The 21,048-nt window shown below is 41.9% G+C and overlaps 2 protein-coding genes across 4 annotated transcripts; both read right to left on the bottom strand.

Moving 5' to 3' along the window:
* Positions 1 to 159: 159 nt before the first annotated feature.
* On the bottom strand, positions 160 to 5,632 carry LOC135599148 (ABC transporter B family member 19-like). The gene is made up of 9 exons (XM_065093921.1): positions 4,561 to 5,632; positions 4,421 to 4,475; positions 4,149 to 4,324; positions 3,903 to 4,067; positions 3,534 to 3,829; positions 3,131 to 3,447; positions 2,833 to 3,056; positions 831 to 2,747; positions 160 to 738 (listed from the first exon to the last, which is right to left on the bottom strand). The coding sequence occupies exons 1-9, from the start codon at positions 5,503 to 5,505 to the stop codon at positions 391 to 393; spliced, it is 4,443 nt and encodes a 1,480-aa protein (XP_064949993.1). The 5' UTR covers positions 5,506 to 5,632; the 3' UTR covers positions 160 to 390.
* A 732-nt stretch (positions 5,633 to 6,364) lies between these two features.
* LOC135599150 (uncharacterized) lies at positions 6,365 to 17,004 on the bottom strand. 3 transcript variants are annotated; one of them, XM_065093932.1, is made up of 10 exons: positions 16,849 to 16,976; positions 16,590 to 16,772; positions 16,338 to 16,437; positions 16,217 to 16,247; positions 15,146 to 15,188; positions 13,174 to 13,326; positions 10,347 to 12,528; positions 8,301 to 9,684; positions 6,826 to 6,909; positions 6,365 to 6,645 (listed from the first exon to the last, which is right to left on the bottom strand). In XM_065093932.1, exons 1-10 carry the CDS (start codon positions 16,908 to 16,910, stop codon positions 6,587 to 6,589), a joined length of 4,281 nt encoding a protein of 1,426 aa, XP_064950004.1. In that variant the 5' UTR covers positions 16,911 to 16,976; the 3' UTR covers positions 6,365 to 6,586. The 3 variants fall into 3 exon arrangements, with proteins under 3 accessions (XP_064950004.1, XP_064950010.1, XP_064950021.1); XM_065093949.1 differs by having other exon boundaries at positions 6,508 to 6,645; positions 6,826 to 6,914; positions 16,849 to 17,004; XM_065093938.1 differs by lacking the exon at positions 6,826 to 6,909 and having other exon boundaries at positions 6,454 to 6,645; positions 16,849 to 17,004.
* Positions 17,005 to 21,048: the final 4,044 nt, after the last annotated feature.

The following is a 21,048-nucleotide window of genomic DNA, read 5'->3' as shown; positions in this document are numbered from 1 at the left end:
TCAGTTCTTGTGTTGAATTCCTAGTCATGACCTTTGTCAATTCCTGATATGTTATATCCTTTATGCAGCTTGTTACCTTGTAGTTTTCACTATTTTCCTTCTAGTTTTCTGTATTATTTTCTGAAAGAGGTATTATTCTTCAAGATATAAATCGTCGAGTGAAACAGATAAAAGTGACTTGGACTGATATAGGAGTATGTTCTTACAGCATCACGACTACATGCTACATGACCGACAATGGCCAAATGGCCCATGGAAGGCAGCTCATGCGCTGCTAACAAGTAGATCATGGTCGTCAGCCAACCTTGCACCACAACACATGGAGAAGGCTACTCTTCAGAAGAGGAAGAAGAAGACTTGCCAGGCTCGCTGGAGCTTCTACGCCTCACTTCAAGCAAGTGCCTGGGCCTCCGATTCGCGGCGGACCATGGCGGCGTAAACCCCGTCGACGTGGTTCTCCAGCAGCGATCGGTGGCTCCCGAACTCCACGACGGTCCCGTCACGAACGACGGCGACCCGGTCGGCGTCCCGGACGGCGGCCAGCCTGTGGGCGATTATGATCGTGGTGGCCCGCTTCGAGGCCTTCCGCAGCGCCTCTTGCACCTGCCTCTCGGACTCCACGTCCAACGCGCTGGTTGCTTCATCCAGCAACAGGATCCTTGATCTCTTCAGGATCGCGCGCGCGATCGCGATCCTCTGCTTCTGGCCGCCTGATAGCTGCACCCCGCCCTCCCCTACCTGCGTCAGCGTCGTGCCACCATGAAGAAAGAACCAGGAAGATTGCAGCAAAAGGAATCTTGGAATGTCTACTTGCAGCGATGGCGTCTTACCTGGGTTTCGTAGCCTTGAGGTAGTCCGGAGATGAACTTATGGATGTGGGCCGCCTCTGCCGCCTCCTCGATCTCCGCCCAAGAAGCGCTCTGGTCGCCGAACCTGATGTTGTCTCTTATGCTGCCGCCGAACAAGCACGGCTCCTGGCCCACCAACGCGCACTCCTTCCTCAGCCACTTCACGTCCGCCTCCCGCACGTCCAGGCCGCCCACCACCACCCTCCCCGCCTCCGGGTCGTAGAACCTCTGCACCATCCACACCACCGTCGACTTGCCGCTCCCGCTGTCCCCGACCAACGCCACCGTGCTCCCCGCCCTGATCCTCATCGAGAACTCCCTCAGAACCGCCACGCCGGGGCGCGACGGGTACGAGAACGTCACCCTCCGCAGCTCCACCTCCATCAGCCTACCCCCCTCGACCCGCCGCCCCTTCTGCGGCCCTTCGGTGTCCATCATCGACGGCCGGCGCTTGATGATGCGGAGGACGCGGTCGATGGCCGCCGGCGCACGGGAGGTGTTCGGGGCAAGTCCCGCGAGCTGGCCTACGGAGAAGGAGCTCAGGACCAGGATGAGAAATATCTTGCACACGTCCCCGAAGCTGGAGTAGCCCGACTTCATCATGCGGGCTCCGGCCCATAGGATCAGGGTGTACGCACCGTACATGGCTCCCTGCGAAAGCCCAAGTCCGAGGCCCATGAGATGTGCCCTGTTCATGGACTTGTTCATGGGCTCCGATAAGACGCGGTCAAACGTTGACACGATCCGCTGTTGGGCCGAGAAGGCCGCGATCGTCCTCACGCCGGACACCGCCCCGGCGGCGACGCTGCTGGCCGCCGCGTAGGCGCCGTCGTCCGACCTCGGCCCGAGATTCACGAGCAAGCTGAAGTAGCTGGCGCCGAGGGTGAACGGCGCCACGGCCATCGCCACGAGCGTCAGTCTCCAGTCGAGCGCGAACGATGCGCCAAGCCCGGCGGCCACCGAGCCGAGTCCCATCAAGAGGACGGAGTGCCGGTCGCCAAGCATCGACCGGAAGGCGGCGCAGTCGACCGACAGCCACGAGATGAGCGCGCCAGTCGAGTTCTCGGTGAGGTCGAACCACCCGGGCTCCTGCCGGAGGATGGAGCGGAACAGGCGGTTGCGGACGCGTATCGTGAGCCGCGTGCCTGCCCAACCACAAAGGCCGTGTTGGCCCGTCATGGTGAGGATGCAGCCGACGCCGAGGCCCACTATGGCGAGAGCGAGGTAGCCCACTTCTCTCTTCATCTTGCTGGTGTTGGGTTGGAAGTAGACTTGGAGAGCTTCCCCTAGCAGCAACGGGAAGAAGGAGAAAATGGCACCCGCTGTTATACCCAGAATGAACCCAAGCAGGAGGACTGGGACCTCTGGCCTCTGTAGACCCCATATATCTGATGTGCTAATCTTGGTAGGCGTCTGTGTGTCCATTTGTTCCTCCACTCCATTCACGGACTCCACGCACTTGTACGTGGAGACGAGGGTGGCGGACTCTAATTCGAAGCTTTTGTACTGGGCCGTGTTGAATGAGCCGGGCCGTATTGGTCCAATGCTACCTTTGGATGCATTGATGCTCGTGTTGTCGGTGGCGAGTTTTACTAGGGCAGCATAAGGCCCGGCCCGACCCATGAGGTCGTGGTGGCCGCCCGACTCCACGACGGAGCCGGAGTCGAGGACCACAATGGTGTCGGCAGATCGGACCGTGGCCAGGCGGTGGGCGATGACGACGGTGGTCCGGCCGGCAGAGAAGCGGTCGATGGCCCGTTGGACGGTGGCCTCGGATTCCGGGTCGAGGGCGCTCGTGGGCTCGTCGAGGAGGAGGATTCTAGGGTTCCTTATCATGGCCCGGGCCAGTGCAATCCTCTGCTTCTGCCCACCTGAGAGCTGAGCCCCACGCTCACCTACCTGCCGATTGTGTCGAGATCACGGAAAGTATTAAGCTTTGGATTGTTCTCATTTGTTACAGAGCTACAAAAGAATGGAGCATCACCTGCGTGTCATAGCCCTCAGGAAGGCCGGAAATGAAGGTGTCAGCGTTTACGGCGGCGCAGGCGGCAATGGCTTCTTTCCTGGTCGCGTCTTCTCTGCCCATCATCACATTCTCGAGGATGGAAGTGGAGAAGAGGACGGGCTCCTGTCCTAGCAGCGCAATCTGCTCCCTCAGCCATTGGATCCTTAGGGTTCTTAGATCATGTCCATCCAAGCGGATTGATCCTGGTAGCAACAAGTCATGACGATTCTGAGCTCAGCAATGTGAAGTGGATGGATGAAGTTGAGCAAGCCATTACCTCGGCATGGATCGTAGAACCTCTCGATAAGGGCAAAAATGGTGGACTTGCCGCCGCCACTGGCGCCCACGAGCGCCAAAGTCTTGGACGCAGGGATCGTGAGATCGAGATCGCGAAGGATCATCGTGTCGGGCCGAGAAGGGTAGGCGAAGTCGACGCCTCTGAACTCGACTCGACCTCTCACCGACGCGAGCGCTCGCCCGTCGGAGCTGTACGGGTCGATCTCCGGTGTTCGATCGATGACCTCGAACACCCGCCCCGCTGCCACCGTGCCCTGTGCAAACTGCGCGTAGTACGACAGCGACAGAGCTAATCCCCTGCAACAAAGTAATTGCTTTCAGGAAGACACGATTCAGATTGAACACGATCAAGAACGTACGCAGAGAGCGGGTAGAACGAGTACCTTCCACCTACATTGACAGCGAAGAAGCAAGCGATGGCAGCTCCTCCGGTGATCTCCCCCTTGGCCACAAGCAATGACCCATACCAGAAGGCCAGAGCCCACTGGGAGTAGGTCACCAGATAAATCACGCCCATGCCCGCACCCTTCGCAAACCCTGTCTTCACTCCGATCGGTGCAGACTTCTGGAGCCCCTCCTCGTACTTGGCCGCCATCTCGTCCTCCATCACGAACGACAGCACGGTCCGAATCGAGGTGATTGCTTGCTGAGCTACATCACCGGCTCTTCTGTAGGAAGCCTGGCAGCCAACGCAAAGATCCAACTCTCACTGTGGATGCCAATAGAAGCAATGATAGTACTGTGTCTTTTACCTCTTCTGCTGCGGCGAGGCCGCCGTAGATGGCTTTGTAAGCGATGCCACAGAACATCATCACTGGTGTGACGGAGAAGACCACCAAGGCCACCTTCCATGCCTCGAGGAAGCCCACCATGTAGCCGCAGATGAATGTGAAGATGTGGTGGACAAAATGTGCCACCTACGTCCAGATCAATTATGTCAGCAATATCGGAGCTTGTCTTCACCAACAAGCTGAGAGTGTCTATTTTAGCCGCAATACCTTCTCCCCCATCACTTCCTGGATCAGTGCAACGTCACTGGATATGCCAAGCATCACATCCCCGGTGCTCATCTCGGTGTCGAAGAACCCGATATCCTGCCTCAGCGCAGCTCGTAGGTACTCTCGTCGAATCCTCTGCGCCGATCTTTCACCCACCATTCGCCAGCAGGTGATCTCTGCAGCCAGACATCAAATTACCAGATATCAGTATTACGGATCACCGTCGCTCTTACTGACATCCGTCTTCTCATCTGTCGATTTCCACCTCTTACCCATATATGATCCGATGACCACTATCGCCGCAAGCGCAGCCATGTAAACAGATATCTGAACACAAGGAAGAACAGCATCAGATCAACGATATATTTGAGCTAAAGAGTTCTGTATGGTATTATAAGCCGCAACTGCGTACCCTCTCGACTTCCTTTATCATTTGACTTCCGGACTCAGAGGCCATCTTGTTGACGACATCTCCGAACATGTAAGAGTACCAGGGAAGTGATCCACCACCGATCAATGATCCAACGCAACCCAAGAAGATGAGAAACAGGTCCAGTGCGGTCGAGTACTTGAACAAGCTGAAGAGGCCGACCGGCCGACTCGCCTGTACTGCTTCCTCATCATCACCATCGTCATCGCTCTCTCTGCTGTCGTCGCTCATATCATGCCTACGGTGTTCTTCCCTATCATGCGAGAATGATACATCATGATGTGTCTGATGATTCGATGAATGATCGATATTGAAAGAGACTCGGTTATGCCGAGCAGCTGCTGTCGTCGGTGCACTGTAACCAAACAGGCTAAATTCATCTTGGCTATCGAAGGAGTTGCTTTCAGCTGGATTCCATGGCCCTTTGGCCACCAAAACAGATGAATTATTGGCCTTACTGAGCTCGACAGAACGATCATAGTTCGTGGTCGAGACATAGCTGCGGAGTTCCAGCCTCCTGGCTTGCCCCGACGGACCATGGGACCGAGGATCCGCGGCCCGCGAAACGTAGTAATCGTTGGCCGACCGGCGGAAGATGGTGCGGCTGTGGTTGCTGCCGGGGGTGTCGTCGGCCGGAGTCCACGGGCTGAGGGCGGCGCCGAACCCGCTCAATTCGCGCCACCTGCTCGGCTCGAACTGCCACGACGCCGAAGTCTGCCATGACACGTCGTCGCGGTAGGGGGATCTGCGGCGCGGCGCGGGGCTGCGGGCGTAGGAAGGCGTCGGATGGTGGCCACGGAGGGCAGAGCGACCCCGGGAGTGGGAACTGCGGCTGACGTCGAAGGAGAAGCCGGCCATGGAAGAGACAGGGAGGGAGGGAAAGCAGCTATGAAGGAATTGATTTGATGGGAGGAGAGAACAAAGCATGCAGTGTGAGGCTAATATAGAACAAAGTATTTGAGTCGGAGAATGTGATGAAGTCAACGATCATGAAGGCTTTGGTGGCACCGCTGTTTTTGGAACAAGCATTTGATGTTGCAGCAATTATACAAACGATGAACAAAACAACAGAATTTTCTATTAGTCAAATCTAGCGATGCTCTGCCGGCAGATGTAGCTGTGTTCATTTTCCAACAAATGTTCTCTCGATAGTTTTTGGGACTAATCAATGTGCCAATTCAACCAACAAAACCTTTCAGTGTTTCCAATCGACTGCCTATTGTTAGTAGTCAATTTGATGTGCTCGGCTCACAGTCCAAGAACACCAGATGTCCACAGGGGACATGCTCAGCTGACACCCTTAGTGACATGGCCAAGCCTGCCTTGACATTTTGTAATCACACAAGCAGTTCTTCTGTATGAGAAACTAAGGGGTAACATATCAGATCTGAAGAAGAATGTGTCACAAATGGCACACCTTTTGCATATGACACTATCCATCCAGATGATAGATGAATTCCATTTGTTCAGTGACCATCAATAAAGAAGAAGCAACAATATCTTTCTCAGGGGCAATTTTGTGGTCATAATTAATAAGCAATAAATCTTTTTTTTTTCAAGCCATAACATTCTGAAATGCAAAGAACAAAGACAAATCAGCTTTCTAAAGGATGTCTTTGATGACATAAATACAAATGACAGAAAGAAAGAAACAGAATAGCACCGATCATTCTTTCTCATTTGTACAAATCAATTGCTTACTGCCACATTCTTTCTTGGTCTTTTTCTAACAGATTTTGATATATATATATATATATATATATATATATATATCATGGCATGCTACAAGTGGAAAAAGGATGACACCTCAGGCCAAACAACATCGCCGTGCCAATTGGCAAGTTATCCTAGCAGATTCTAGACATCCAATTCTACAACAAAACATCACGGCTGAAGAACAAAGTGGGAAGGGAAGGATAACATATAACACAACAAAGAAACCACATTGCGTTTACAGAAAAATTGCAATAATATGTACTGAAGCCATAAGCTACTAGGTTACCCAGTATCACCGAGGCTTGAGTTCCTTGCTCCGCAATGAAGATAGAGAGAAGAAAGAGTGTGGTGCTGCAAATATTTAGGCAATGTCACAGAAGTCAATTCGATATTCCAGGAAAAATTTCAGTAAACACTGAAAATAATGATTTTATCATTCAGCATAGTCAAAGATGTCAGATGTGTCCGCATGTGTACATTTTCAAAACTTAAATCATGTTCAGTCGAGGCTCTAAACAGGACCCTTGTTACCTCTCAGGGAGCTTCCAGTTTGATGATCCTCTCTCAATTTGATGTCTACAGAACGGTTTGGAATGAAGTGGCAAAATGATTGAACTGCACTGAACAAACCATGTTCAGCTACAATATTTAGCATAACAGAAAGATTCTGGATTCAGAATCTACGTAGCTTTTTTTTGAGACATGAACAGTATTAAAAGGTAGAATGGAGACCACAAGTATATGCCATCACTAGTAAGAAGAAAAGGAATAGATTAAGATGTCACCAAAATAGTTATTGCACAAAATAAAGGCAAGAGAAGATGGTTTTTGATTGCCATCAATCATCTGAGCAAGCAATTAGCAGTACTTCAAGCATAAAACTAGATAGTTTGTATTAGCGTACACTTCCCTAGATGGAGTATATGTTCATTTGAAGGTCGAGAACATAAATCTTTTTGATGTTTACATCATCATAACAGCTCAAGATGTTACATGACTGCTATCCATTTGCTGCTTAAACAAGCTGCCATTCCTCAGGTTTAGTCAGATACCCACCAGGTATCTCCCACGTTTGAGCCTTATCTTCTCATCCTAAAATCTATGGCTCTCAAATATGGAAAATAAAAATGAGAAACTATGCATTAAACTGAAAATTTGTGATTTCATTTAGTTGAAATCTGGGCTGGGAATTTCGTATTTGAAGGCTTCCGAAGTTCAGTGACTATAAAAGAAAAAGGCATCGCATAGGCAACCAATAACTTGTGAGAAACATGAAACAAGAGGAGAGATTGTCTAGACAAGCTGTCTACCTTATGGAACTCAAGCATGGCCAAATAAGCAGAAGTTAAAAGGCAATATATCTAACAATGATTATTAGAGGAGGTTGTTCAGAAGAATACCCCTTTCACAGGAAACATCCATGCCAACTGGCCACTGGTACCATATGTGCCAGAGATATGGCATAATACACTATTGTAAAGATGTTGGTGTACCAATCAAAAGAATAAAAAGAAAAGGGAGAAAGAGAAATAGGAGAGATATGAAATAAGCTACTCCCTCTGCAGCACCTGTCCACCCCTATGGCAATCTCTGCTACACACCAAAGGAGAGGATCACATTCATGGGTAAATACTTTAAGAAGTTCCATGAAATAAAGGGGTGAAACATTAGTAATCAACCATGACCCCATTTGAAATTAAGTAATAGACCAATAAGAGGAATCCAGATATTCGACCAGCAAAACATGTAAGGGGTATATATCAACAGCAAGTTATATTTTCATGTTGGGCCAGTACTTGCTGTCTGACATGGAACAGAATTTGCCACAAGACACCGAGTGGCACAAGCAAGACAGAAATTCCTGATTTAGAATATGTTAGACTGCAGTAAAATACTAAAAATACTATAATCAAAGGAACTGCAATTTTAGTGTATATACTTGTTGTACACCAAAATTCCATTTATCAAAAATGAGTATAAACTATCAAATAGGAATAGAGAGATACCTTTTTCAGGAAAGATTTCTCCACCATTGAACACATCATAAGGAAGTGAGTAGCCCATTCTCGACTTCCTCAGGTCATCCATAGGCCGGGCTGCTAAATCACAACCATCTTCTGTGTCATCATCACCTTCGGAAGCTGTTGAAGCAGACACCCAATCAGTGACTAGATTGTCCATACCCCTACTTTTCCTCCCAAATTTCAATATTCGTTTAAACCCTTTTGTGGCATCCATGTGTGACTGTTGGGATGTGTTAGCAACAATCATAGGCATTAGAGCAGTTCCCCATTTTTTTCTCATTCGAGAAACATCTGCCTCCATTATTTGGTTCAGCGGGTATAAATTCCATGATGCTGGACTTCCTACAGGTGAATCTACAGAAGCATCAATATCCGATACCTCATATAAATAAGATAAATGGAGGCATGGGTTCCATGACTGAGGACCTGATGACTCTTGTACATTTTCTGAAGAAATACTAAACTCAGGAGAAACAGGAACTGTGTCGAAAGCTTCTTGGAATAGAGATTTTTTAGCATCATTTTTTGATCCAAAATCATCATTGCCTTCATATTCTTCAATGTATCTTGGATTTTCGCTATCTGAGTCAACAGGAAAATCTGCAGCCTCAGCATTTCCTTCGGCAGACGATTTTTCCACCTCCATTACATCTTTAACTAGGCCAGGTGAGTCCTCTCTATGAAATATATCCTTAGAATCCTCTCCATTCTTATTCACCTCAGAGACCTTAGAAGCTTTAGGTTTATATATATTGGCTCCTAAACCAGGAACTGTACCTTTCTCTTTCCTGAGGATTGCTCTGAACTCCCCACTCTTCTGCACTTTGTTCATAAAATTGGCATCCATTTGTCCCTTGGAAAAATCTAAGGGTGTGAAATCAGTGCTACCAGAATTGAGAGGAGAAAGGCTCTTGAATTCACCAGGACCAGCGGTACTTTTTCTCATGGACTGAGACCTATGTGGCTTCTCTTCCTTGACAAGTTTAGTCTCCGCAATTATGTTCTTGCTTCGAGAAAGTATCTTTGTTTTCTCTCGTGAATTTACCCTGTTATTTGCTGCAGATGGTTTTGCATTTTCCTTTCTGAAGTCAGAGAAGTCAGGGAGCATTTCAGCAAGAGGATTTTCAGTTTGACTTCTGTGTTTTACGGAAACTGATTTGGTAGATTTTACAGAAAGCTTTGGCACTGAAGTTTCTATGGTCTGCAGGGTGGAAGAAGACAAAGTTTTCTTAGATGGAAGCTTTACAGAGTTAGTATCTTTAGAAGAATTATCATCAAAGGGATCATTGTGGGATGTATTTTGACCATGACCAAATTGTTCACATGGTTCCTCCGGATCTTTCATTTCCTCAACAGACTCAATTGCCTGATACCAGAAAATAAGATTTTTCATTTAGCCAAAATCTATAGTAGGAAAATTAACTGGTCACTACCTGAACAATATGTTTGCAGTAAGGACAACAGACAGATGATCATCAACAGAAATATGCACAAGGAAAAACAAAAGAAATAAAAAATTTCTTGCTACTTAATAAAGAGATAATCACACCCACATTCCAAAAAATGTCATGAGTGATCTTCAGCTACCTAACAGAAATAACAAATTAGAAGACATACATTAGTAGTGTCAATCATGGAAAAGGGAAGCTAAATAATTTAATTATAATTTATAAATAAGTAGATTCATACAAAGTTATGATGCCATTTCTTCTTCCCTCTATCTCCTTGATCAATTCATATTAGTTCCCTCCTGTCTAAAGAAGATATCTGCAGTAAATATTTTGGTATATTTTTACATATATAACCACATGAACTCAAGTAGGAAAATAAAAGGGAGGAAAAATGAACAGTTTCAATTTTCAGGCTCAATGAGCATTATTATGGAGTTGCAATGTCAGACCAACAATATCCATCAAGATCTAAAAATGTCATTATGAAAATTCTTGAAGATTAATATGTAGTGATAGGGTGGCAACTCTAGATAGTGCATAAACATGACAATAAAGGACCATTACCAGAAAACCATACCTGGTTTTTACTTCTTAAACAATTGCTAAAAAATCTCAGCTTTTCTGCACGGCGACTAGTGTAGCTTGTACTCTGTCTATCAGCAGATCCTGAATATCTGGAATTCATCACAGCTTGACTACATTCTAGGCTGTCACGCATTGCCTTCATTTTTGCTTCCTTCAGAGCACTTTTTGTTCCCCACTCTTCCCTTAGTTTTGCATCCCGTTTTTGCATGTATTTATAGTACAATTTTCCTCTGAAATCATCTGATGAACTTTGTGTACTAAGCTTTTGATTTGTATTATTACCATATTCCACGTTGCCTACCATTTTCAACAGGAAATTGGCATCAAAGTCTACATCATACTTAGAAGTCTCCCTCAGAGGGTTCTCAGGCAACTGATCAAAAAGTGTCACTGCATTTCTTTTCTCAACAACCACGGGAACACGATCCTCCTGGACATCCAGAGGTCTGCTTCTTCGAGAGGAAGCTGTTTGCTCAGTGACAGTTCTAAGCTTATGTTCAGTGAAAAGTTTTTCCAAGTCATTAGCCTTGGTACGTAATTCATCATTTAACGCTTGAATTCCTTTTGATGACCTCACCACCTGATTCTGCTCCATCAAATGTGCAGAAGGTGGTTCAACTATATCCATCTTTTCCTTGGTCTTCCTTACAGGAAAAGCAGACATGTGGTTTATTTCAGTATCAGCTATTTCATCTGCACCTCTCTCATAAGCAGATGATTGATGCCAGTGTATTCCCTGGTGATTGATACCATCATTTGTTACAAGTAGAGAAGAGCCAGAAGTTGCAGAAGAGGCGGCTGCATTTCTTCCACCTGCTTCCTCTATGTCAACAGGAAATGTTTTTCCCTGAGATTGCGAAGCCAAAAGATTACCCTCTGAAGACAAAACTGATAAATCTTCAAACTGAACCTGGGAATGTGACCAACCTTTTGTATTCCCGACAGGATCTACTGTTCTCCCAAATGTTTGTAATTGGTTAGCTACCTTTGTTTGATCCTTTAACCCAACAGCATCTGCTCCATAAGGAGCCTCCCTAGTTTGGGATTGCAGTCCTTCTCGATATTTCCATCTAACCTGCTCAGTCACAGCTGATGAAGCTTTTGATATGTCTGGCAAAGTTGCCCGGTCTTCAATTTGCAAATGATCCTCTGCTTTTGATTGGATGTGATATGCTGCAAAATCTTTTGAGCTAGCACTATTTCCAGCTGAAAAACCTTTTGCATTGGCCCAAAAGGCATCTTGATCACCCAATCCACAGTACTCCATCCTGCTGGCAGAAGTACTCAGGTCACATGTGCCCTGCCCCTTCTCCAAGACTGGTCTGTTCTTAGTTGTCGAGGACTTGATGCTTTCATCCTCAGTACAATCTCTATCACCTTGAAAACCTTTGTACTGTGACTGTGACAATGACAAAGAAGAAGCAGAAGTTCCTGTGGTGCTTTCTTTAAGATCCAACCAGCATTGTGATGTCATGGTAAAACCAGTAGCATCAGTCTCTTCAGTTTTATTTCTTGACTGAAGCTGCAAATTGACAGATGTAGGAGTTCCAGCAGTACTCCCACTTTCTGTCTGGTCATTACAACTTTTACAGTTGCTGCTGCTAAGGTCAATGCTCATGTCACTGGCACTACTCCACCTTCTCAATACTGACTTCTCTGAAACATCAGAAGAGAGCCTCCTATGCTCCCCTTTACCTGATACTACCCTTTTAACAACACCTTCTGTGCTGATATTTCTAGAACTTGCTGATTGTTCTTTCTGTTTGCTTTCAAAGAGGTTGATCCGGTCCTTCACACTAAGTTGCCTAAAATTCCCTCCGTCTTGCTGAGCTGGAAAATTGGCTGATGAAGGAATATTCTCCAATACTGCCCCTTTTAAGTGCTGCCCATTGAGCTTGACCTGCTGAGATGTGCCTGATAACTTTGTTGTATTCAGCAGTGACGGTTGACTAATACTAGGCATGTCAACCTGAAGACCACCACCATCAGGTGGTATACCAGCACCAATGTGCTCTATTACTGGTTCATCTATTGACATGTCTGAGCTTGAGGAGGATCTAACATTCCCGTTGTCAAGATTTTTCAAATGTGGAGGCAGAGATTGTGACTGCTGGTGGTGATCAATAAGTTCAGGGCACCTTTGACAAAGCGAAATGAAATTGTTGCATGCCTCGCTGTTGCCAATGTCATGCAAGTTGTATAATGAATATTATCACCACTGTCAGTTTAGATAAACTTTATATGACAAACAGGGTAATTTGATAAACCAAACGCAAACAAAAAGGAAGATTTATTTCAGAACTTATCCAACATCAAGAACCTGAACTTATAAAAGAGACCCTTATAATTTTAAGATATATAAAATAATTTAAAAATTAATGAAATAAATTGTCAGCATTATGGTATGCAACTTCATTATACAGATCATCATGATTGTCCAACTTTTGCCAGTTAAGTCTTATATATGACAAAAGAAAGGGCAAACACCCAGCACATTTGCTCGTTGTTACAGTGGTACAAGAAACCCCTACAACCTTAATAAATTCAGTGTCACATACAAAGTGCTATAACATAGATGTGTGAATTTTTGAAATATAAACAAAAATTCACAGCAAAAAACCAGTGTGGAGGCCTTTTGCTCAAGCCAGTAAGGCCCAGAAGAGCTAAATTGGCAGTGAATTAGAGTAGTGATATATTAATGCATGAAGAGACAAACTACAACTGATTTTTGTCTCGACGGCCAAATATGTCAAATCAAAGATTTTATTTCATTTAGCTGGAAAAACATGAAATATAGGATTTGAAGTTCCAGAACTTACTTGAGACGATTCGCACCAAAATATTCAGAAAAGAATAGAAGGTCCAAGACATTTTCAACAGAAAATCCAGAAGAGCATGCATGACTACAAGCTGTGGCCAGATCTTGCTTAAGAGTGATAAGCTGCACATCAATGGCTCTTATAAGCTCCTTTCTGTGAAGGAAACCAAAAAAAGTCAGTTATTAAATAGCTGAAGAAACAGGAACTACATTTTATTTGCTAGTGATTTACTCTTCCAAATTCACTTAATTTTCAGCCTCGAAGCATTAGGTTAATGCAACCTACAAAGCAACAAAGGAGTCACTCATTGAATATTCTGATTTCCACTGAACAAGGAACACTCCAATTTCAGAACCTAAATTTGACATCTATTGGAAAATTTTAAAAAATCAAGTTGCAGATTTAAACAAAAATGATATAGTAGATCATAATTGGAAAGAGTCTAATAATCTTTTAAACCCTCAATTTTTATGGCTCTGCCTGAAATTAACACCCTGCAGTGGTGCAGTCAAGCACAAGATCCAAATTAATCACTTAAAGATTACTTGCAAGTTGCAATTCATTCTAGCGATTGACATCCTTAATTTGGTTTGTTAAATTCTTTAACGACACATGGCAATATGATGCATCTTAAATAAACTATTTTGGGACTTAGAGGCAAGGTTACTCTCAATTCTCATCATAATGTAAAAACTCTACTCTTGTTACATTGAGATTTATTTTTTTTATACATTGCAAAACTGCTTGCTTAAATTTTGATCTGTTGTAGACCATTTTTCTTCTTTGAATTATATGTCTACAGTTTATGCTTAATCCCAACATCGGAATATCATTCATTTAATTCATCAACATGAAATTCATATACTTGCTCTGTTGAATGTTCTGTCTTTTAGCAGATCCAGTTTCATTCTTATGCTTCAGATACAGCAAGGAGAAGAGTTAATAATAATCATGTGTTTGGTAGAAACCAAGGAAGTTGAGTTGAGATGAAAAGACATGAAAGTATAGACTAAGAAAAACTTGAAGGTATCTTCTTGTTAATGAAGGTTAAAAGAAGGGGCAAAGGACAAATGGAACTATTTGAAGCTCTGATATTTATAAATGAAGAAAAGACATCCAGAAGCCTAATGAGATTAACTTCACAGGCATTTTTATTTGTCAATCTCCTAACTTGCCTCTTGCATCACAATCTTGACATTATGACTCTTTTACCATGCACCCACTAGGACCACCAGAACATTGTCATCTTTGCCTCGCTCTTCTGTATTCCCAGTGATCCTCATTGTTAACAAAATTATTACTATTCTTCACAATTGTCATCCTAACTAAGAGATGCTCCTTTAAGCATCAGGGTTTCTTTAACTAGTATTTTACAAGCGTAGATTCGTTCCATCCCCAGTGCTATAGTCCTACTGTATGTCAATTAATTCCATTGGCTAATTGTGGTAAGGCCCAATACACTGCAATTTTAATTACACTCTGATCACAATTTTCTTCATGTTATTTAAAATCTTCCCTATAAACACACCACTACGATATTCAGAATATCAGTTCATGTGCCAGATTTAACACCATTTTCATCTATAACTGAGTTGTAATTTTCTCCATTACAGATCTAACCACCTTATGCTCATTACCTAGGTAATACGCTACAACAGTCACGACCATTACCAGCATGTTCTCCAGATTATTGAACAGACAAAGTAGAATCAGCATTAAATCAATATATAGGTTATTTTGGATCTGCATTGTTAATTTGATAGTTTGACTTATGGTCCATCACTCATTCAATTTCACAAAGATGTCAGATCAAAGGTATCAGAAAAAAGAAAACAAAATATACTTAAAAATATTATTACCAATTCTGCTACAAGTAATTCGATGACTTCATTGGTATTACCAGTTCCACTACAAATAATTTGACAACTTCACTGTCACTTGTTCAGTTTAAGCAATTAGAAGATAAGCTTACTTTGTTGTATCCACAGCTGCTTCAGTAGCTGTGTCATCTTCACCTGAGTTAAATTCCAAAAATTTCAAGTTAACAAGAAATGCAGCTTAGAGAGAAATTACATGTTAAAAAGAGAGAGAAAAAAAAAAGAAGCCAAACATGAGTGATTTCCAAAAGGAAACAATGCTTGAAATTTTACAGAAATACAGAAAAGATATATCAGGCATATCAATCAGGGGAATACCCATAACAATGAGTTATTTTGCTGATAATCATTGGAGATACTGTAGAATACAAGCTAGTCTAGAGAAAAAGGTGGGAGCAAAAAGGTACTAAATATGAAATGATAAGGGACAGAAACATATTGCATTTCAGAAAGCAAATCACTACATGTTATCATTTACACTTTACATTTCTCATCCTTCAATTCCACACTATATGCAATCTTAATTACTTACAGTTTGGTAATCATAGTATTATGGTGGTTGTTTGGTGATCTACTATCTGCATATGTTAGAGATTATCCACAGTATGGCATTTTCCACAACTGCTATTTCAAATATTTGGTTCTTAGAGTACTGTGATATTCTGATTAACAACATAATTTACGTAGATAATTAAAATTTCAAAGAATAACCTTCCAAACCAAATGCTAACGATCATCAATGCATTATGTCCAAATAGCAAATCATAATTTTTCTTTGCTATCTTGCTGTTATTTAGATGATTGGATATGGTCTGCACCCGCAAATTTAGACAAACAAAGATGAAAGATCAAAAATAAAAGCTATATAATGGTTCTGAAGATTAATTGGATAGTATAAAAGCTGCCTGCAGAAGAGTGTGCATAGGTACTTGCAGAATGCTTGGGCATAAATATCACATATCTAACATATGTTACACATACCCAGAGCACAGAGATCTCATTCGGTAATTTTCCATCTTATAAAGGAAAAACTGACTCTGATTCAAAGGCCTCCACTAGATGCTACTACTACTAATAAGAAAACACAAACAGGAAGAACTCTCTAGTGTAAATTATCTCATCAAGAAATAGTCACTATTTAGAATAGAAAACAAAACTAAGCATACCCAATGTCCCAGAAAGCGGATCTCTAGCACCCTGGATTAGAAAGTGGTGCATGTTCAGACAATGCCAAAAGGAATTTACTTTATGTTCCAAATATATATGTTCAACAGTCAAGAGCATTACCTGTGAATATATTCTCCTGGCCCCTTCCAACTGTGCCATCTCTGCATCATATGTATTGGCTGATTCCAACACATCTGGTGTACTGACAAACCGAACAAACCTACAGCCCACAATTACTCTTAAGAAATCTGAACAAGTGTTATTTTCCAAGCAACTAATAGTCCAGGTGAGCACCGCACATCACAGATCACAGAATATGATTGAGAGACTCGAATGTTACTAGGAGAAATTACAGAATTAACTCAAACAGACCTTTCAAGAGTTCCTTTTTTGAACCATGAGCTGCTATTTTTCGCTCTCTCAACCTCAAGCTTTATTGAGTTGCCTGCCTGAGCAGCCTGGTCTTCCGCGACCTTCAAATGAGCAATGAATGGCTTCAAGAAACCAGATGCAAGCTTCTCGGTCTTCCCATTTCCCGAGACGAACAACTCACACCTGCAAAAAGTGCTCTTTTTTGCAAGATTTTGCCAGAAAATGAAATCCCAAGCCCTTTTTGACCGAACGTTCTTACCGTGACCGCCTGGGGGAGAGCTGGAACACGGCGTAATCGAGAGGAGTATCGGAGTTCATCATTCGACCCAGCAAAGCATCTCCTTTATCAGCTCCTTCTGCAGCTCACCTTCCCCGCAATCCCCAACCCTCGAACCCCTGCAAGATTTCAAAAGAAATTCTAGGATACCGCTTTAATTCCAAGAAAAGAAAATGTATAAACATCACATCTTATAGGCCACATCAAGATCGAAGCGCGACCAACATCTACCCGACCCAAATATCCACCGGATGATCCGCTCCGTAACCAAAACCCTTAACAAGAAAAGCACGGATTCAACCGACTCGTCACGGATATCCACATTGCGGGATAATCGAGCGCCGGAAGAGTTCCGAAGACCCGATGAAGCGCTTCAAGCAGCGGCCGGAGGCACTAGGATCGCATCAACTCCAAGAACGCACGTCACCGGCGCCTCCGAGGATCTCCAAACTCGACCGACGTGGGATACCGACGAGGGGCAATGGCCACGACGGTGGGGTCTTATAGCGATGGATGGACGCGGGGGTGGGTGCGGCGGTCGACGTAGAAAGTGGGATCGACTCCTAACGGAGTGTCGCGTCTGGTGGAAGAGTTGGACTTGGCGTTCGCTTTACTCCTCTCTCACTCTCTCAGAGATTGATAGAGAGGACGAGAGTTTGGTGTCAGCTGCTCTGCTGGAGAGTACAGTACAAAAAATACCCCTCGAATTGTAATTACGTGAATGATATATATATATATATATATATATATATATATATATATATATATATATATATAAAATATTGTTTATGGTTAATTAGACTCGCATAATCATATATATAATATTGTTTATGGTTAATTAGACTTGCATATGATTCCCCTCGAATTGTAATTACGTGAATGATATATATATATATATATATATATATATATATATATATATATATATATATATATATATAATATTTTTTATGGTTAATTAGACTCGCATAATCATATATATATAATATTGTTTATGGTTAATTAGACTTGCATAATCATATGCATATATATAATTTAATTTATCTTTGTCATATGGTTGATTGTTAAGCTAAAGAAAAAGAACTAAATCAAATAAGAAATAGTAATTCTCTCTATACAATCACATATCTAGTGGTTAAATTTTGGAGGCAGATTTAGATTTTTACCAAGCTAATAATTATGGGGATTAGCTTTAGATTTATTACATACATATTGAGGACTGAAATATTCACCCTTTCCATTTGTGAATTATTTATGTCATTGGCAAAAACAATTTTAATAATAAGAAAAAAATTGTCTCTACATGAGGAATGATTTAGTTTTTAATAGCTTCAATTAATTACTAAACTGCATGAATTTTGCTGGTTGATTGTTAATTGGTGACATCAAGTTATGCTATGGATGATGTACATGGAATTGGTAGTTATATTGGCAATGATAAGTTGGCAACAAGTAGCATCATGCTGTTGAAAACAAGAACATTTTTGGGGAGGAGCTGATGCCAATTAATTCTCTTCCACTCCTCATCTGTTGTCCAATCATGTCATAAAAGCATTTGAGACTTGAAGTGCCTTGTCATTCTAATCCCTTGCTAATCCTCCATCTTCCACCAACCTAACACTTGACTTGCTTTACACATTGATTACATAAAGTATTCAGGGGGTGTGTTTGTCACCCAAAGTAGGGTGAGGTGTTGTTTGGTATGACTCTTCTTGTGGAAACATTGTGAGAGTGAAAGACTTGGAAAAGCACCAAATTGCATTACCTTGTGATGTGATTTCCTATGTGGGAAATTTTGTTTGCATTCATAGAAACAATCTTTTTATTTTCTAGCTCAATTATCACTTCAGAGTTTGAGATTTCTCTTTGTATATATATATATATATATTTTTAATAAAAAAAAATATTTTTTTATTTTCTAGCTCTTTGTATATTTATCACTTCATAGCTCTTTGTATATCGTTACTTGAAAGTTTGAAGACATTTTTCTTTGTATTGTTCATGTTCAATGAATTCATCACTATTCAATCAAAGATCACTCGTGTCTCAAGATTTGTGTCTCCATCATAGCATGAACCTTGATCACATCAATGCTGGTATATTTATTAATTTTGCTATGTTGATATTAACATTGACCTTGATCACTTTAGCATAAGAAGGTAATTGGTAATATAGAAAGAAATTAAAATACTTTGATTTAATCTCACATTCAATATAGGTAAAGATTTAGATTCACTTACAAGGATCGGATGGATGTATTCAATATTTTATATCATATGATCTTAGGTTCACTAAGTTAGTTAATAAGTCAATTATTTCGTCGTACACAAAAAATGATATAATAGTTGACCTAGTATTAGATATGATGAGAAAATTAAGATGAAACAGATTATCCATAGATGAGGCTAAAGGCACATCAGGCCATGATTCCTAGCGGTTGTACAGTGATCACTCGGGTGTCGCGAAAGGGTGCCACGATGAAATGGGGTGCGATGGTTATGATGTTGTTCCAAGCGATGATTGTAGCATCACCGGGGGTCGACAACAAGTTGTGTTGTATGGCTCACGGTTGGTAGAGGTAACATGTGTGGCCAAATGATGGTAGAGATGTCATTTTAGTCGCATGGTTGGTAGTGTGAGAATCATCATTCACCGCAGTAATAACCAGTAACGCACAAGCAACAGACCACCTCGAGACTCATGTGTGTGGTAGTAATGGAATGCAACAACGACTATGAGGGCAATCAAGATTAGATTTCTTTTTTATTAACTAAAAATATAATTTTTCTCCCTCAAGAACTAGATAATTTCAATATGTATATTTTTAATTTATTTTTTTAATTATACCTTTCAAAAATTAGATATTTTTATTATATATCCCAAAAATATAGTTTTACCCTTCAAAAATAAAAATTTTACACTTATATTTTGAATTATAAAATGACTAATTTAATTTATTTCAATCAAATATTTTGATCGGATTTGATCATGATTATCTTTTGATTGCAGTAGTGCTTAGTGCAACATGTGCAACAATGCCTTAGTTGCAGGCAATTGCAATAGTGTTGTAGCATACAATGGCTACAACAATGTCATTATGATAACGTTTGCTAGTCACGGTTGGTGTCTACCAAACACCGAAAGTCATGATTCTCAATGGCTATGCGGTGATCGCTAGAGCATCGAGAAAAGGTGCCACGACAGAAAGGGGTGTGGCGGTTACGGTGGTTCTGTAAGCGACAATCGCGATGTCATTGGTGGTCAGCGATGGGCTATGTCATGTGGCTCACGATTGCACTATGTTGATGGCATACATAAAATATTTTTTAAATTTTTTAAAATTTAACTAAATAAATTTATTTTTATATAATTTTTTATTTTATTTATTTTGATTCATAAATTTCTTTTATATCTTACCAATTAATGTGTGAGAATGTCATATTACGTGACTCAAATATATTATAGATATGCTTAAATTCTGATAACGATTATTGGTCAATAGAAAGAAAATTCAATTATAGAATGATTCCCTAGAAGATGATATGAGATTCTCCTAATTATCATCCTAGACTCATCTATAAAAGGATAAGATCTTCTAGAGACGAAATATTAGTTATTAAGATCACTGATCCAGTCACAATCTCCCTTAGTTCCTAATCTATCGCTCTGCACTTGCAGATCAAATAAAATTTTTTTGAATGACATCAAAAAATATACATCATAAATTTTATTTTAATTGTTGATATTAAATTTTTTTATATAACATATTAAAATAATTATGATTATTATGCTTACAATTCTTTCTTTTTTCTCTTTTCATAATTCTCTTCCTCAAGGTCTCTGTTGTACAAACTTTCATTTTTTAGGCTTGTACAAACTCCATGTTTTCTACCTTATAAACACAATTTCCACGAAAAATAGTAACACACAATCATCATTAATATTGATTAATCTGATGTCTTCAATCGGAGTTAAATGGAAGGAATACATATAGAATCATTGACATTTGAAAGGATATGTATCCTACATTGTTCTTTGCAGAGTAAATATGCTATTTTCAGAGATAGGTACGTGAAAACTCCCACAATTAATCCTTGTGGTGATGTGGCATGCTCTGAGTTCTCTCTCGCTCTCACTTCATCTGTTTCCTCAGTTCCTTCGTCATCTCCTCCTTCGATTCTC

The sequence above is a fragment of the Musa acuminata genome, chromosome BXJ1-2 (genome assembly GCF_036884655.1).
Source record: "Musa acuminata AAA Group cultivar baxijiao chromosome BXJ1-2, Cavendish_Baxijiao_AAA, whole genome shotgun sequence".
NCBI classification, from domain to species: Eukaryota; Viridiplantae; Streptophyta; class Magnoliopsida; order Zingiberales; family Musaceae; genus Musa; species Musa acuminata.
Note: the sequence above shows the minus strand (reverse complement) of the source record. Positions and strands in the feature narration are given on the sequence as shown.

Coding starts and splice junctions, on each gene's coding strand:
- LOC135599148 (XM_065093921.1), bottom strand. CDS start 5,505: ATGCTTTGTTCTCTCCTCCCATCAAATCAATTCCTTCATAGCTGCTTT. Junction 4,476..4,560: donor TGATAAAGGAAGTCGAGAGG/GTACGCAGTTGC, acceptor CCTTGTGTTCAG/ATATCTGTTTACATGGCTGC. Junction 3,448..3,533: donor GCTGTCAATGTAGGTGGAAG/GTACTCGTTCTA, acceptor ACTTTGTTGCAG/GGGATTAGCTCTGTCGCTGT.
- LOC135599150 (XM_065093932.1), bottom strand. CDS start 16,910: ATGATGAACTCCGATACTCCTCTCGATTACGCCGTGTTCCAGCTCTCC. Junction 16,438..16,589: donor AAAAAAGGAACTCTTGAAAG/GTCTGTTTGAGT, acceptor TGTGGGCTGTAG/GTTTGTTCGGTTTGTCAGTA. Junction 6,646..6,825: donor AACTGGAAGCTCCCTGAGAG/GTAACAAGGGTC, acceptor AAATATTTGCAG/CACCACACTCTTTCTTCTCT.